Source organism: Alexandromys fortis, unplaced genomic scaffold (genome assembly GCF_014885135.2).
Source record: "Alexandromys fortis isolate MF-2015 unplaced genomic scaffold, M_Fortis_MF-2015_v1.1 scaffold_17, whole genome shotgun sequence".
NCBI lineage: Eukaryota > Metazoa > Chordata > Mammalia > Rodentia > Cricetidae > Alexandromys > Alexandromys fortis.
In genome coordinates this window covers 3,643,459-3,660,606 of record NW_026067896.1, presented here as the reverse complement: position 1 = coordinate 3,660,606, position 17,148 = coordinate 3,643,459, and the positions used below count along the sequence as shown (strand labels likewise).

The following is a 17,148-nucleotide window of genomic DNA, read 5'->3' as shown; positions in this document are numbered from 1 at the left end:
AATATTCTGTCTGTGTGTATGTCTGCAGGCCAGAAGAGGGCACCAGACCTCATTACAGATGTTGTGAGCCACCATGTGGTTGCCGGGAATTGAACTCAGGACCTTTGGAAGAGCAGGCAATGCTCTTAACCACTGAGCCATCTCTCCAGCCCCCCCCCCCAATTACTGTTTTTGATAATGTTTTAAAATTTACTATTCAATAGGCAGTGTTTCCATCTAGAAGGTCAATCTGTCCCATTGCTCAGGAGCAGAGATCATGGAGTTGTGGGCATGGGCTCAGTGGGCACCTGCCTAGCATAGGTAAACACTACAGCACTGCGTAAGACGCTGCTGGGTTTGAGCCTCAGAACCATGAAACAACGAGAAAAGACAAAAGAAAGAAAAACATTGATAAGTCTTCTGTGTCCTATTTGTTGTATAACAGACATCTTTTTCCACAATATATTATATATTGTATTAAATTTTACTTACGTGTGTGTGTGTGTGTGTGTGTGTGTGTGTGTGTAAGTCAGAGGACATGGGGGAGCTGGTCCTTCCACCATGAGGTTGCAGGTCATTAGGTTTGGCAGCAACTTTACCTCCTGAGCCTTCTAATTGATCTCAAGATGAGTTAGATCATGTTTCCAAGGTTGGTCTTGAGATCAGTATCCTCCTGTCCAACTTCCTGACTTCCAAAAAAGACAGAAGATTTTAAAATGAGAGTTCTGATGTCGTGTTATGCTTGTAGTGTGTGACCAGCGTTTTGTGATAGCCCGCTCACCGGATCTCTCTGTTGCCCGTGTTTCTGTAGGTGGAACGGTTCAGTCAAGAGGTGCAGGTTCCAGAGGCTCGCTGTTTCTATGGCTTTCAAATTCTCATTGAGAACGTCCACTCAGAGATGTACAGTTTACTAATAGACACTTACATCCGGGATCCAAAGAAAAGGTATTACCGTGTGTGTGTGTGTGGGGAGATAGTTATTTATGAAGGTTTAGCTTTTTGCTTACATTGAAAGTAGAATTTATTCCAAAACTACAGTATTAAATATTATTCATGCATGGAAGATTGTGAGTGTAGTTTTCTCTTGCTCAATACTGTTTTAAAGACCTGGCATGGAACCAGATAGATAATGAATACCATTTTAGATCCTTGTATTTATAAATTGAATATCTGCATTTCAATGCTTTTTTAGATCCATTTATATCCAAGCCACTAATCTGAGTTTTGCTTTTATTTCTGTATTCATAACTATTAACATGTAAAATATGGACAAACTCGATTTGGTAGTGCACTGTGAGAGTCACAGCCACTGTCTCTGATTATTAAACCTTAGTCCAGGTAACAAACAATAATTTTTCCTTGATGGCTTTTGTTTCTATAGGGAATTTTTGTTTAATGCAATTGAAACAATGCCGTATGTTAAGAAGAAGGCCGACTGGGCTCTGCGCTGGATAGCCGACAGAAAGTCGACGTTCGGTGAGTAGCATTACCTGGGTCAGTTAGCATGAGAGCGGAGTGTGGGGGGCTTTAGTGCTTCAGCGCACTGGACTCTCTAGGAACTGGTGTGAAGTAAGCTACTTCTTGTGCCTAGAACAGTAGAACCCGGGAAGGCAGGATCTCAGCAGGCACACTGGGGAGTTAAAAAGTCAGGGAAACCCAATCAAGAGAATTGCAGTCACCGCCGGTTTGTGCCGGTTTAAAGCGCGCCAGGGATAAAGCAAGTCAAGTCCTACCAGTCTTGGAAACAAAGATCTAGTTTCTGAAATGCAGGATTGGTATAGTCAACCAGGACAAGAAACAGTTTGCAGTACCAAGCTTAGCTTTCACTGGTAAGTTAAGTGCAGACATATTTCTGGATAAGCTGAAACCACCACCCCCAACTTTTTATTTTTTATTTATTTATTTTTTTAATGAGACAGAGTCTCAGGATGTGTGTAGCTCAGAATGGATGGCCTCTAACTCACCTGCTCTCCTCCTCAGTCTTCTGAGCATGGGGACAAGCATGTGTCACTCGGCCTAGCCTTACAATACTTTTACATTAACTTTTGTGTAGAGGGACAGAGGCATGCGTGTGCCATGATACATACATGTGTGAACTGTGGAGGGATAGGGAGAGGTTGGCTGGCAATTGGTAGCTCTCCTTTTTGGGGAGTGCACTAGAAGTCAGCAGCAATGGGGATGGTTTGCTGTGTGGCACACTTCCTGTTTCTGTAGCCAGCAGAGGATATGCTGTTCTGGGGATGGTTTGCTGTGTGGCACACTTCCTGTTTCTGTAGCCAGCAGAGGATATGCTGTTCTGGGGATGGTTTGCTGTGTGGCACACTTCCTGTTTCTGTAGCCAGCAGAGGATATGCTGTTCTGGGGATGGTTTGCTGTGTGGCACACTTCCTGTTTCTGTAGCCAGCAGAGGATATGCTGTTCTGGGGATGGTTTGCTGTGTGGCACACTTCCTGTTTCTGTAGCCAGCAGAGGATATGCTGTTCTGGGGATGGTTTGCTGTGTGGCACACTTCCTGTTTCTGTAGCCAGCAGAGGATATGCTGTTCTGGGGATGGTTTGCTGTGTGGCACACTTCCTGTTTCTGTAGCCAGCAGAGGATATGCTGTTCTGGGGATGGTTTGCTGTGTGGCACACTTCCTGTTTCTGTAGCCAGCAGAGGATATGCTGTTCTGGGGATGGTTTGCTGTGTGGCACACTTCCTGTTTCTGTAGCCAGCAGAGGATATGCTGTTCTGGGGATGGTTTGCTGTGCAGCACACTTCCTATTTCCGTAGCCAGCAGAGGACTTGCAGTTCTGAGGGCCACCTGCATCCTAACACATTGAAAGGCAGCTCTTCCTTATGCAGGACTTTGCCCAACCATTGTGGAGACTTCTTGGCAGCTGCTACCCCAAGCAAGAACAAGGAGGGCAGCTGTTTTTTCCCTGCTTCTAAAATCTCACAGTCTATCATTTTTAGCCAAAGAAAAACTTAAACACAATCCTTTAAAAATATCCCTTTGTTTTAAAGTTTATGTGTTATGCTGTAAGAAGATTCAGTTCCTATAAAGCTAAGAATTTCTAATTATTTATCTGAGCTTTTTAAAATTAAAACATACTGTCCAGTTTAAGATTGACAGATATATTAACTTTTAGTATTTGTTTTGAAATTACATTTGTAACCTCAAAAAGTAGGATTTATGCATTCAGTGTCCTGCACTGTGGACTCCGTCGTATGTAAAAAGTACATCCCACTTTCCCTCCAAACACACCATGAGGCTTCTGCCTCCACTGCAGTTTTCAGAATGAGTGTCTGCTTGTCTCTATTTCACATATATCTTAAAAGTTTATAAAATGTATCTCTTACAATCTTTGTGTGTGAGTATGTGTTCATGTGTGTGTGTGTGTACAAGCACACGTGTGTCATATGCCTGTAGAACCATTCCTTTCCTTCCTTCCTTCCTTCCTTCCTTCCTTCCTTCCTTCCTTCCTTCCTTCCTTCCTTCCTTTCCCTCCCTCCTTCTTTCCTTTTGTGTGTGTATGTGTGTGTGTGTATGTGTGTGTGTGGTGTGTATGTGTGGTGTGTATGTGTGTGAGACAGGGAGAGAGAGAGAGAGCCCCAATGAGTTTCATTGGGATTGTTTATAGAAATCTGAGGGGGAATTTGCTTGGGAGAGCATGGGCACTTTAGCCGGTAGCTGTGCCATTGTCCTCTTGTATCCATTTCTGATCTAGGATTACATGTGTGCCTGCCACTCCTGGCTTTTTACATGGATGCCGGGCATTCAAATCCCAATCATGCTGTTTCCCCAGCCCCTCGTCAGAGTCTTTTCATTCTCTCTGAAGCAGCCTTCTGTAGCTGTTCCTTATGGCGTTCTCTTCAGCATTCGCCCAGATGCATGGAATGGTTGAGACAGCTCTCCTCTATGTCCAGCTTTAGTCCAGTTCTCTGACAGATAACTGTCCAGACGGCATGACTTTAGTACTTCAAAACGCCAGTTATTATAGCCTGCTAAATAATTAGTTGCAGGAAAAAAGTATCATAAACTAATATTCAGTTAAGGATGAGATGAAGCAGTGGTTAATTTCATATTGTAATATTTATTATATTCACATGAAAGTTTTCTATAATTCTTTTGACAGTACTCAGTCAGCACTTATTTATTAATATTTCTTCATGTTTTTCAAGGCAACTTTTTAAATGGCATTCATAAAGATAAACCAGAAGTTTTCTCATGTTGTAAGTTATTAACAGACAGTGTAGGTTCCTGTCTCTTTGCTGTGGTTGATCTGTTTGGCGTGAGGTAAGCAAGAAAAGAGCAAGGGCAAAGCAGGCTCCTCTCGAGACAGCCGGGAACACTTCAGTCACCCTGCCTTTTGAGATTTACATGTTTGTTCTGAAAATTAGAAATTCTGGATTTCAGCATAAAAATTAGACATGTCTATAGAATGGTTTTAAATTTTAAAATTGTATTGTGTGTGTGTGTGTATGTGTGTTATAATCTAAAATACCCTAAAGACAGTGTCACAGCTGTGACGTCACTAAAGATATTTGGGAGTGAGTCTCTGCAGAGACCTTGTGACGTCACTAAAGATATTTGGGAGTGAGTCTCTTTAGAGACCTTGTGATGTCACTAAAGATATTTGGGAGTGAGTCTCTATAGAGACCTTGTGATGTCACTAAAGATATTTGGGAGTGAGTCTCTGCAGAGACCTTGTGACGTCACTAAAGATATTTAGGAATGAGTCTCTGTAGAGACCTTGTGACGTCACTAAAGATATTTAGGAATGAGTCTCTGCCGAGACCTTGCCTTCAGTGAATGAACTTTTAAGTTGGCTCTTCTGTCTTTAACAGAACATTTTATCCTCGAGGTGAATTCATTGCCTTCAGCTGATTTTTTAAAATTATTCTGCAAGGTTTTTGAAATGCTCACAGCTAATCTTTTAGCAACAATGGGCCGCTAACAAAAATATAAACCTTAGCAACCACTCCTCCCATTAGAGGAAGACGGTTGTCATAAGGTTCATCTCGTGCTTCCCTTTCTCGCATCCACACCTGTGTACACATAGTGAGCTCACACACGTGTCTGCACTCACAGGCGTGTGCTCTTTACAGGAAAATCACCTCTTTTTTTATTTATTTGGTGTATGAAAATCCATTTTTTTTTTTCTATCTATCTATCTATCTATCTATCTATCTATTTATTTATTTATTTATTATTATGTATACAATATTCTGTCTGTGTGTATGCCTGAAGGCCAGAAGAGGGCGCCAGGCAATGCTCTTAACCACTGAGCCATCTCTCCAGCCCCCTGAAAATCCATTTTTTTGTGCAGACAAAATCACCTACTCAAATCTATGCTTGCCGCAGGGTTTGAAACAGACGTGTCTTTCTCCTTTAGCAGGCAGAGTGGACAATCTGTGCCCTGAAGACCTCCGTGGAGAGCGCTGTCTTGTTTGGCTCATTTCTTAGGAAGGCAGTTTAATGATGTGAAAAGCCTCCTGCACCTGTAGACTCGCGAATGTCTTCAGCGTTCAGTTAGAAAATGGAACCTGTTTTGTCTCGTAGGGGAAAGAGTGGTGGCCTTTGCTGCCGTGGAAGGCGTTTTCTTCTCTGGGTCATTTGCTGCTATCTTCTGGCTGAAGAAGAGAGGCCTCATGCCCGGACTCACTTTCTCGAATGAACTCATCAGCAGGGATGAAGTAAGGAAGGGCGTGTTCTTCCCCCGGCTTGGGTTACCATGCTCCTTTAGTTTCTTTCCCCTGGAGATCGTGAAAAGGAAATAGAAACACACTTCTGCCTGGGCCTGCGAGACTCTGTGCTCCTTCCACAGCCGCCGTTCCTCCTTGGCCTCCACCTATCCTTAAATATGAATGTCGTAGATTCTTGCCTTGGTCTCCTTTGTCTTCATGGATTCTAAATGTTCACATGTCCTCCAGCCTTCTCTGGACTCCAGACACTCTTTCCCGCGTTCCAGGCCTGCATTCATGTGCCTTGTGAGTGTTGGGATTAAAAGAGTACACCACTATGCTTGGTTTGATTGGCCTCTTTTAACATTATTTACTGAATTTGTGATAGATAAATAGATAGATAGGATGAGTATAATATGCAATTTCAATTTCTTTGTATTTATTTTAAATATTTTCTCAAATGATCCTTTTATTTGAAAAACACGTATTGCATGTATTTATTTGTGTGTGACCATCTGTCTGTCTGCCTGCCTGGGTGGTACCTGCCATGGCACACATGTGGAAGTCAGAGGATACCACATTGTAGGAGCTGGGTCACCCCTGCCATGTTGGTTCCAGGGACTGAACTCAAATCTTCAGGTTTGGCAGCAGAGTCTTAACCCATGGAACCATCTTGCTAGCCCTGGTGATTTTAAAGACAGGGTTCTCATGTCTCTCAGGCTGGTCTCAGGCTCAATATTTAGCAGAGGATGACTTTGACCCCTGAGGGCCAGAATCAGGGATGTCAAACCAGTTTTATCCTGTGCTGAGGAACAAGATCAGGGCCTTCACCTTGCAAAGCAAGCGCCCTACCATTGAGCTATTTCCTGGTCCTCTTCCTTTTGAGACTCGGCCTTACCAAGTTGCCTAGACTGACACTGAGCACATTCTGTAGCCCAGACAGGCCTTGATCTTCGATTCTCTTGCCTCAACTTCTCTAGTACCTGAGATTACAAGCCTGTGCTTCAGTGGGCACTGCCGTCTATTGATAGAACACATCTCAAAATGTTCATTTTAAAATGTCCTTCTAAGGTTATTCCCATTTATCCTTCCAGAGTAGCTTTTGGATTAAAAAGTACCAGGATTTTGATTGGAGTTGCTTTAAATTGCAAAGTTATTCATTTATCGACCTGACAGCTGTGCTTACCGTTGGTTTACTGGTCTCTGCGGTCATTAGCTAGCTGCCAGTCCTAATCAGCGTTTAGCATCTCTCACGCTGCCTTTGCTAAAAGCATTGTCCCGAGTCAACTCAGTGGGGAAAAAATAACTAGTACAATCCCATGATTAGCTTGTCAAAGGGTATGGGTTTATTTGTTTATTCAGATGGTTTTACCAGAGAATGATTAGGTGGTATTCTTTGAAATACAGTCTTTGACGTGAGGTTCTTTTCTGAGTGGCTGGTCTTTTGTGGTGTTACTTAGCAAGACCTAAGTCATTCTGAATTGTAACTTCTTATAGGGAGCGTTCCTCTCCCATCCTTGGTCCCTTACAAATTTCTTTCTTTCTTTGTAGTTTAAAAACATTAATGTATCCTACGTTGGAATTATGTTTTAAAAATGAATACTGTTGGGAGATCTATTGTTTTCCTGTACGTGGCCTTGTTTCCTCTTTCTGGTTTGGATTTGTGAAAATTTCCTGTCTTTTGGGAATTTTCAGCTCTGATTTGGAGTCCTGAGTGCTGGCTAACGCTCTTCCATCTGTTCTGCAGCTACTTCAGGTTTTAGAGTAGTCATTGTTCTGCAGGATCATTTTGTGCTCAAGGCTGTTCCTGTGTTTATTTTCCTGGTTGAGTTATTTCCTGTGGCTTCAGGTGGCGTGCACCCTGCTTTTCCATTTGCATCGCACCAAGTTCTCTTTTCTCTAGCGCTGTTAACTGCAGCAAACACTATCTTTCTGGAGTCTCTGTAAGTGCTCCTGCGTTAGCTGCTTTCCCTGATGTGAGAAAAACCCTGACCAAAAGCAACTAAGGAAGGTAGGGAGGGTGGGCGGGTAGGCGGGCTTGTTTGGGTCATAGGTCAAGGGTCTTAGGTCCATCGCAGCAGAGAAGAAAGAGGCAGCACCAGCTGGTCCTGTCGCATCTGCATCCCAGGTTCGCTAGCATCCCCGGTTATGAAGCTGAGAGTGCAGGGTGCTGGTGTCCAACTCACTGCCTGCTTTTTATTCAGTGCAGGACCACAGTCTGTGGAACGGTAGGGAATGGTACCACCTACAGTAGGGGTGGGTCTTCCCATTTTATTAGCCTAATACAGAAAAATCACAGATGTCTCAGAGATGTGTTTCTATGGTGATTCTCAGTCCCATCAAATTGGCAACCATGATTTATCACCGTAACTAATTACTGTTCCTCAATTATTCCTTAAAATTTTTACATTTAAAAATTAATCAGTTTTCAGTGGGGCGATGGTGGCGCACGCCTTTAATCCCAGTACTCTGGAAGTAGAAGCAGGCTGACCTCTGTGAGTTCAAGGACAACCTGATTTAAGACCGAGTCCAGAACAGGCTCCAAAGCTACAAAGAAACCCTGTCTTGAAAAACCAAAAAAAAAAATCGGTTTTTATTGTTGTCGCATCTTACATTGTTTCCTTTCCAAAATGTTTTTGTTACAAATTTCTTGGTTTGTAAATTAGTATTAATATCACAAAATGTTAATAATATAAAATGTTAAAAAAGAAAGATTTACTATGGTTAAAAGTTGCTATATAAGTTATGGCCTTGGCATTCGATGCAGTTTGGAGGGGAGAGGAAACTCCCTGTTCCTACTTCACACAGCACGTTGACAAATTGTGCAAGTTTTTAATGGACGTTCTTTGACAACAGCGCTTGTCCTCTGTTTCAGGGGCTTCACTGTGACTTTGCTTGCCTGATGTTTCGGTACTTGGTAAATAAGCCTTCAGAAGAAAGGGTCAGGGAGATCATTGTCGATGCCGTTAAAATTGAGCAGGTAAGCGCGGGAGCTTAACGTAGTTATTAGTATATCCGGTTATCACGTGACTGCATCCTATTTTATATTCAGGTTTTTTGCTCTATTTTTATTTGGTTTTATGTGCATGCATGTTTTGCCTGCATGTCTTTCTATGCTCCGTATTCTTGCCTGCTGCCCACAGAGTCCAGCAAAGGAGAGCAGATCTCCTGGAAGTGGAGCTGCGCGTGGTTGTGAGGTCCCTGCAGAAGAGCAGTCAGTGCTCGAGGGAGCCGCCTTTCCCATCCCTGCAGTTTGCCTTTAAAAATTGTTTTGAAATGGTGCCTTGTACTGTGTGGGCTCGCCTTGAACTCCTAGACTAATGCAATTCTTCTGCCCCACCGTCCTGGCATTGTGTGGGCTCGCCTTCAACTCCTGGACTAATTCAGTTCTTCTGCCCCACCCTCCTGGCACTGAGATACTGTGCCCAGAGGCATTTGACTAGCAAGTTGTAGTTTGTATGTCAATATCAGAAAATTCATGTAGTTCAATCTGACAGTGTCTTGGTTCTTTTCCATTGCTGTGAAAAAAACACCAATTTATAAAAGAAAAACATTTAATCTGGGGCTCAAGGTTGTAGAGTTCATGACCATCATGGCGGGAGCTCGGCAGTAGGCAGGCGTGGTGCTGGGGCACCCCTAGTGACACGCCTCCTCCACAAGGCCATGCCTCCTAGTCCTTCCCAAACAGTTCCATCAACTGGGGACCAAGTATGAAAATATATGAGCCTCTGGGGGCTGTTCTTATTCAAATCACTGACATATGATGTTACCTCAGTTTATAATTTGATTAAAAGTCAGTCTTTATTACATATTAGGGTTTTCTGTGTATCTTGTTTATTTCAGGGCTGTATTTTTGCTTTAAATTATTTTGCTTAAATTTAATTTATTTAAATTATATATTTATATAATCATACAAAATTATATAGATATATAATTAAAATTATATTTAATTTCTTTTAAATATGATCACATAGCAAACATTTTAATTATTATAGCTTTTTAGTTTTATATCTTTAACTACTAGAGAGGGATGGTAATTTTTGTTTTAATATGTAGCAGGCTGCCCAGCTGAAACACAAGCCAAACATTCACACAGTGAATCAGGAAGTGAATTAGAGTAAAACTTAATTTATGGCGTGTGAACGTGGTGCCTGGAAGCCCCTTGATAGACTACTTAACATTGCACTCCAAAGAACTAACTCAAAAATGGGATTTGCTCGACTTACTTTTGAACAGCGCGTGGGTTATGGGCAGGGTTTTCATGCTGTTGGGAGAAATGTGTTTGTGTTTTGGCATCTTTGTACATTTTGAGGATGAGTTTCCTGGTTAATATGCTTTTCCTTTCCCTCCACTGTCTTCAAATGCAGTTGGATCTCAGTATATCTCCCGACCTCCACACCGTGTCTGTCTAATTCCACTCTGTAATTACTGTCCTTTACCTGCCTCGCTTTTGTGGCCCTGCTTCCCACGGTGGTGTCTCTGAAGCTTTGTCTGGAACTTCAGGACAGAGCTCACCGTTTCCCTGTTGAGGAAATTTAGAGTCAGGTTCTATAACACTGCTTTAAAAGAGCCAGTAATTCGCCATTTTCTATTTAACTTTGGCCCCCTGAGAAGTTGAAATCATGTAATTAGTAATATCCCAAACATTTGTAAACAGATGGCCATCGTCCGTCGTGTTAATTTATCCTGGCATACCTAACTCCAGCAAAGCAGTGTCTAGAATGCGGATAAAGCTAAACTCCTCTGCCTCGTCGACTCCTCTGGGGTTGAACCTGTTCGTGGTTCAGAAGGTGCAGTCTCTCCCAGCAAGGACGGTTCCAGCAGGAGCACAGAGCCCCCTCCTTCCAGTGCTGGCAGACCAGAAAGTAGAGTTGGGATGGGAAGAAGGCCCTCAGAGTTCACGCCTGGTGACCCATGACCTTTCTAAACAGTGGTACTGGGAAGGAACCATGTGTTCAAATACATGAGCCTGTAGAGGACATTTCAAATTCAAATCACCATACTCCATGTTTGGGAATGTATACTTACTGTTATGTGTTTGGATCTGATCCTGGTTTTGTTTGTGTCCCAGGAGTTTTTGACAGAAGCCTTGCCTGTCGGCCTCATCGGAATGAACTGTGTTTTGATGAAACAGTATATTGAGTTTGTAGCTGACAGATTACTTGTGGAACTTGGCTTCTCTAAGGTAACTAAAGTGTTTTAAATCACGTTAACGACCTGTCTTGCTTACTGTTCTGTCACTGTGAAGAGACACCATGACCAAGGCAGCTTAAGAAAGAAAGCACATAATGGGGTCCTGCCCACAGACAGGAGGCAGAAAGAGAGCAGCTGGGCCTGGCCCGGGGTTTTGAAACCTCAAACACACACACACACACACACACACACACACACACACACACACACACTCCCTCAGTGACACACCTCCTCCCGCAGGGCCACACCTTCTTTTCCTTCCTTGGTAGCCCGCCAGCCTGGAACCAACGCTGGAATATAGGAGCCCCTGGGCTCCATCCTCGTGAAGACCACACACCACCAGCAGGGTTGCAGGCCAGTGAGGCTCCCACCTTTGCTCTCCTGAAAGCACACGTAACACGCTAGTCTCCTTTAAACACGTGACAAGCTGGATGTGCGATGTCCACCCATAATTCTGGCATTCTAAGGCAGAAGGATTCGAGTTTGTGGACAAACTGGGCCTCGTGGCCCATTTCTGACGGACAAGAAAATAAAATGTGTAGGACATAGCCTTGTTTTGTAAGAAAAAAAATGGTTTTTCAGGATCCTTTGAAACTTGAAGTTGGTGACAGCTGTCGCAAGCCCTCAGCGCCTTAGAGGGGCAGCGTGGCCCTGCAGGTGCCTGGGTAGTGGGGACCTGTCCTGGCTTCTCCCGTCTTTGCCCTGTTGTGCAGTGTGATTGGATTCTTCTAATCTCTACGACGTTTCTCCTCTTTCCAGGTTTTCCAGGCAGAAAATCCCTTTGATTTTATGGAAAACATCTCGTTGGAAGGGAAAACGAATTTCTTTGAGAAGCGAGTTTCTGAGTACCAGCGGTTCGCAGTCATGGCAGAGACCACGGACAATGTCTTCACCCTGGATGCAGACTTTTAAATCTCTCCCCAGTTAAAAACACCACAGAAGCCAGATATGGTGGCACATGCCTTTAGTCCCAGCACTCAAGGAGGCCAAGGCAGGTGGAGTGTGGGGACTGTCGGAGCTATGTATAGAGATCTGTCTCAAAACCCAAACAACAGCATCAAGAGCAAACTAACAAACAAAACCTTGTTGGTAAAATAGCAATTTATTTTTCTGTCCTCTTGAAACGTTGAGTATTTCCTTTAAGGAAATGAGAGTTTGAATAGAAGGAAATCAAGAACTAAATTATAAACCGTTGATTTATCGAAATGCACTTCAGCTTATTTATACAGTGAGAGGGCGTGGCTTTTTCTTTATTCGTTAACACATAAGATGGCACTAAGAGCCTGGATTGAGGAGTCATATATGAGTTTGACATCCTGCCCTTACTCCTTTATGTAACCTTGGCAGGTCAGTCAGTCACTAACCTTCAGGGCAATGATCTGTAAACTTGTATGATAGTAAGCCCCAAGTTCATGGAGGTCACAGAAGAACAGATGCACAAAGATAAGTTTCTCTCCACTACCTCGACGACCAGTCAACACCAACGGCACGACTGGTTGCAGTAACACTGAGATGCAGTAACACTCCTCTCCAAAGTGACTGCGATTCTAGGTTAGATGGAGGTCTAGAGTCCATCAGGGTCTAATGATTGCAGGAAGATTATGAAACCTTGAGAGGTCATGATTCTCATCAGCCCCTTTGCTTGTCTCAACCTGCGGTAAAGAATGTCGCTCATAACTGCTTAGGGCAGAAGGCTTGTGCAACAGAGTCCACACGTTGCCATGGTTGTGGGCCTTAGAAGAAAAGTGATTCTCCTTCAGGAATTAAAAAGCCAACTGTTGCCAGGTGCAGCCCTGGAACGTTTAGAACAGGATAGATAGGCACTTCCCCAAGTCATATTCTCAGCGCTGGTAGATCTTGCGATGTTTTGTGGTAGACTTCATCTGTTTGTCTTTATACTTTAAATCTCTCTACAATGTTATGAAGGGATGGTCTTTAGTGGGACTGTGTATGCTGCAGAGCTAGATGATAAGGGAGATGGAAAGGCCAGGAGCCAGGCCGTCTGGGCAGTGTGCCCTCTTCATTTTCAGGAAGCACCAAGAGGAAGCCTGAGCCCCATCAAACCCCAGTTCCTACTCAGTGAAGTGCCTGCTGCCCAAACATGAGGGCCTGAGTCCAGATCCCTGGCAACTCCATAGAAACCATAGCAGCACACGCTCACACAACCTCACACTTGTATGTGCACACACATGCACACACACAGTGCACACACGTGTACACACAGAGAGTGCATACACATGCACACACACAGTGCACACACAGAGTGCACACACATGGAGTACAAACAAAGTTCTGGAAACTGAAATTCAGAGATTTCTCTCTATGTAAGTTTTGTTCCATGTGTTCTATAACTACTGATTGATCAAACTAGGAACTCTAAATGAATGCAAGAGAGGTGGCATAGTTCCACTGTTAGAGGGACTATCAGAAATGAAGTGTTTGGGTTTCAGTCAGATTGGTTTTCTTGCTGTGTGCTTCCCACTGGTCATGTGGTCACCCGATGCCCTTCTAAGCCTGCCAACACCTGTTAATATAACATGGAGAGAGGGGTGAGGGTCAGAGAAGCTGAAAAACATAGCCACGATTCCAGCCACTATCCTTTTACTGTGAGATTCTGGGGCTGTCACATCCTTTAAATTTCATCCATTGTGATTTGTTTTGCCTGTTCCTTTGTTAAAACATTGCATACATTATTGCACACCATAGCAATACTGTTTACGGTACTTTAGAGTATCAGAGTATCAAAGAGCTTGGAGTGTTCGGGTAGCGTGTCTCAAGATACTTACCTACTGCCATACAAAACCATCTAAAACTGTAATCATCTCAGATTGAAAGACGACAGTTCAACCGTGTATGGCCCCTAAGTTTAAGTCCAGATCTTCCGCGCGAGTCATGCCAGTATGCCAGTGCCTTCATGCGATGCCTGTTCACAGCAGCAATAAGCAACGCTGTGTTTAGAAGTCTTAACATCAAAACTGAATCTTAATACACGGTAATGTTGCTCCATGCAGTATTCTGCACCCATCAGTCCCCCAAGTTCCATATTTATTTATTACGTCTATTTTGGTCCTTAGATACGGAAGAATCACGAAGTTACAGGATGTTTTTCAGTGTATCACGGGTAAAGAAAGCTTACGTTTATGGCTCTTCTCTTTTTTTCCAGCACATGTGTTTAAAAGAAATTCAGTTTATCATAGAATCATAAACAACTTTGTCATAACAGTAGTTCCACTGCACGCTTCAGCACGTAGGCGCATGGTGTGGAGCAGCATTGGACCAGTTTATTCCAGTGCTTTCTGCAGGACTGAATTTCAGTAATAAACACTTACTTTGTGATGTAATCCACTCCCAGCCACGCTGCTATCTGAAGATGTTACAGTGTTTCATTTTAAAATATCCAGATTCCACTTCTGTCACCACTTTATTATTATGTTTTCCTTCTTTTAGTTGGAGTTCATCACGCAGTCTGGCCTGGAGTGCACTCTTGAGCCTCCTGCTCCAGCCTCCCAGATAGGCATTATAGGCTGTGTGCCGCCATGCCCAGATACAACTTTATTTTTTTGTGATAAAGAAGATGTGCATGTTCAAAAATAATTTAATATTCAGATTATGTATTTTATATTTAAATATATTTATGTCATTCTCATAGACTCTCCAGATTTACTTTTCACAACTAAGCTAAGAGCTTAGTGTCATGCCAGTGATAAAGAAACTTTTGGTGGGCTGCACTAAAGGCAAATTAGCTCTAAGGTCAAGTGTCATGTTTTGAACTAATTGAGAGTTGGAAGCCAGCTCAGGCAGAACGTGGGGTGCAGAACTCAGAAGTGAGATTGTAATTCTCGTCCCTTCCTTAAGTGATCTGTTCCTTTGTAAACTGCCCTGGGTCTGCAGGAGAATCTGATATTCCTGAAGGCCTAGTAGGAGAAGTCGCTCTCCAAGTTTGTGACTTAACTATGTGAAAGAAAACATGCAAACCAGGAAGACCAGAGGATGGCATTTTTGGTAAAGAAAAGTAAGTTCACAATATTTTAAACATGTATTTAACTATTTTACAACTTTGTTTTGACTTTTCTAAGTGTCTGATCACTTAACAAAATCTCAGCATCTGCCATGTGTGTAAGAAGCTTTATGAGACATGGTGTCCTACATATATTTTGTTAAAATACATTATGGTCAATCAAACCGACCCTGCTTATAGAGACTCAGGGCTTTTTTCCACCAAAAAAATTATCTGTTTTGTAAAGTTTGTTGAAATAAACTCTATCATTATATCATCTTGTGTGTGTTTTTTGGGGGGTAAGACCATTTTTTATTCGTGCAGACTACCTCAGTCCCAACCAAGTGCACTGTCTCTCCTGTGTGTGCAGGTCAGTGCACGTCACACAGAAGAACTCTGGAAGGCATTTCTTCCCTCCCCAGATCCCACCACACAAGAAATAGCCTGACTTTCTGAAGGTTGGAGTTCGGGTTTGCCTCCAGCCATTAGCTCTCTTCCTGAGGGACGAGGCAGACAAGAAACTGTTCACAACTGGGTGGGTCTCTGTCAGCTGCTGGATTCAGGGATCAACAGAACTGCTGATACTCATGACTTCACTGAGCTGATGGCCTAAAAGGTAAAGTGTTCTCTCTTATGGAGCCCGAGTGTGCACTGTCCTTTTGCTGAGAGCCCCTTTCTCTCCCTTAATGCCTGCAACCAATCTATGTTAAAAGCATTTCTCCATGAATTCCAGGTCATGGCTTATACTTCATTTTGATATGATAACCAATGTCTTGAAGTGTTGGGACCATTTGGAGTCCTGGCCTCCAGCTGCTCTTCCCTGCTAGAGATCTTTACTTCCTTCTGATTTGAGTTACTGAAATCTGTGTCAAAGTTGTTTACCAGCTCTGCTTCACGAGCACGTGTTGCCTTGGCCTTGAGGATCAGAGGATAAGGTTTTCACCTGTTGGCCCACCTGACTGTGTTGGGTATATAAGCCTCTGTGGTGCTATTCAATAAGAGACTTCTTTACCAGTGACTAGAGGTCTGTGTCTCCGTCTGTGGTGTCTCTGTGTGTGTTTGAATCTCCAGCCCCTTGCCCGAGGCTCACGAACTGTATGGTACACATAGAGCACAGTTGGGCGTTGTGTGCTACACTGAAGATGAAAATATTTTTCTCCACTGTGAGTCTTTATCTACTCTTTGCATTTAGTGATTAATCATTTCAATTCTGAAATTTCTGTTTTCTCAGACTTGGAAACTTTCCCTAAACTTTCCCATGGTATCTCCTGTTCATGTTGAAAGTACTGTTAATTTAACAAGTCCTTAAACTATCTGTTTCACATTCTAGATTTCCTCAATATTAGTTCCAGCCCTTCAATTTTGGTTTTATTCTTTTATCTTATTTTTAAAATGTTATTTTATAGTGTGGTGGTTTAGATAGGAATGATCCCATAGACTCATAGATTTGAATGCTTGGTCCCTGGGAGTGGCACTGTTAGAAGGTGTGGCCTTGTTGAGGTAGGTGTGGCCTTGTTGAGGTAGGTGTATCCTTGTCAGAGGAAATGTGTCATTAGGCTTGAGCTATGGGGTTTCAAATGTGCAAGCCAGGCCCAGTGTCTCTCTCTTCCTGTTACCTGCAGATCCAGATGTAGAACTCTCAGCCACTTCTCCAGCAAGCACCATGTGTGCCTGTGTACCTACCGGCATGCTTCCTGCCGTGATGACAGTGGACTAAACGTGTGAACCTGGAAGGCAGGTCTCTTTGTTCAGTTATATCTTCACCAGCCTTCTGATTTTGATGGTTACCCTTACTGCCTAAGCTTGGCTGTCCTTGAACTTGCTCTGTAGACCAGGTCTTTGTAGGGAAAGGGTGAGGTGGTTTGTTAGTCTGGCAGCTTGAGGTGTGGTGGAGAGGCAGTGAAGAACCACCTACTGATGGAAAAACAGCGGTTTCAGATTCCACGGCCTTTAGGGAGACTCGGCCATGACAGGGCACTCAGAGTCCACCTGCACTTTCTGTGCTCTGCCAGGCTCTCGCAATCACCCAGCCTGTTCCTGTTCACTTCCCCATGTTGTGAGTTCTCAAATCATAGGAACAAATGGCAGTTGAAGGATCTGCCAGGTGCACGCTTGAGTGATCTGAGTAACGGTGGAGACGCTGGCTGTGATCTCAGAGGTCTGAGTAACGGTGGGGATGTTATGTTGGCCGTGATCTCAGTGGTCTGAGTAACGGTGGGGATGTTATGTTGGCCATGATCTCAGTGGTCTGAGTAACGGTGGAGACGCTGGCCGTGATCTCAGTGGTCCCTCATCAGGAATGCTAGGGTTCA

The 17,148-nt window shown here is 43.4% G+C and overlaps 1 protein-coding gene across 3 annotated transcripts in view; it reads left to right on the top strand.

The window, feature by feature from the left end:
• Positions 1-15,113, top strand: part of Rrm2b (ribonucleotide reductase regulatory TP53 inducible subunit M2B) — a 31,175-nt gene extending 16,062 nt beyond the window's left edge. For all 3 annotated transcript variants that reach the window (XM_050162225.1, XM_050162222.1, XM_050162231.1), the window contains 6 exons: positions 791-924; positions 1,361-1,455; positions 5,525-5,658; positions 8,522-8,626; positions 10,718-10,831; positions 11,599-15,113. In XM_050162225.1, coding sequence (XP_050018182.1) covers positions 791-924; positions 1,361-1,455; positions 5,525-5,658; positions 8,522-8,626; positions 10,718-10,831; positions 11,599-11,751 — 735 coding nt within the window. In that variant the 3' untranslated portion in view covers positions 11,752-15,113. The remainder of the gene's footprint in view (positions 1-790; positions 925-1,360; positions 1,456-5,524; positions 5,659-8,521; positions 8,627-10,717; positions 10,832-11,598) is intronic.
• Positions 15,114-17,148: the final 2,035 nt, after the last annotated feature.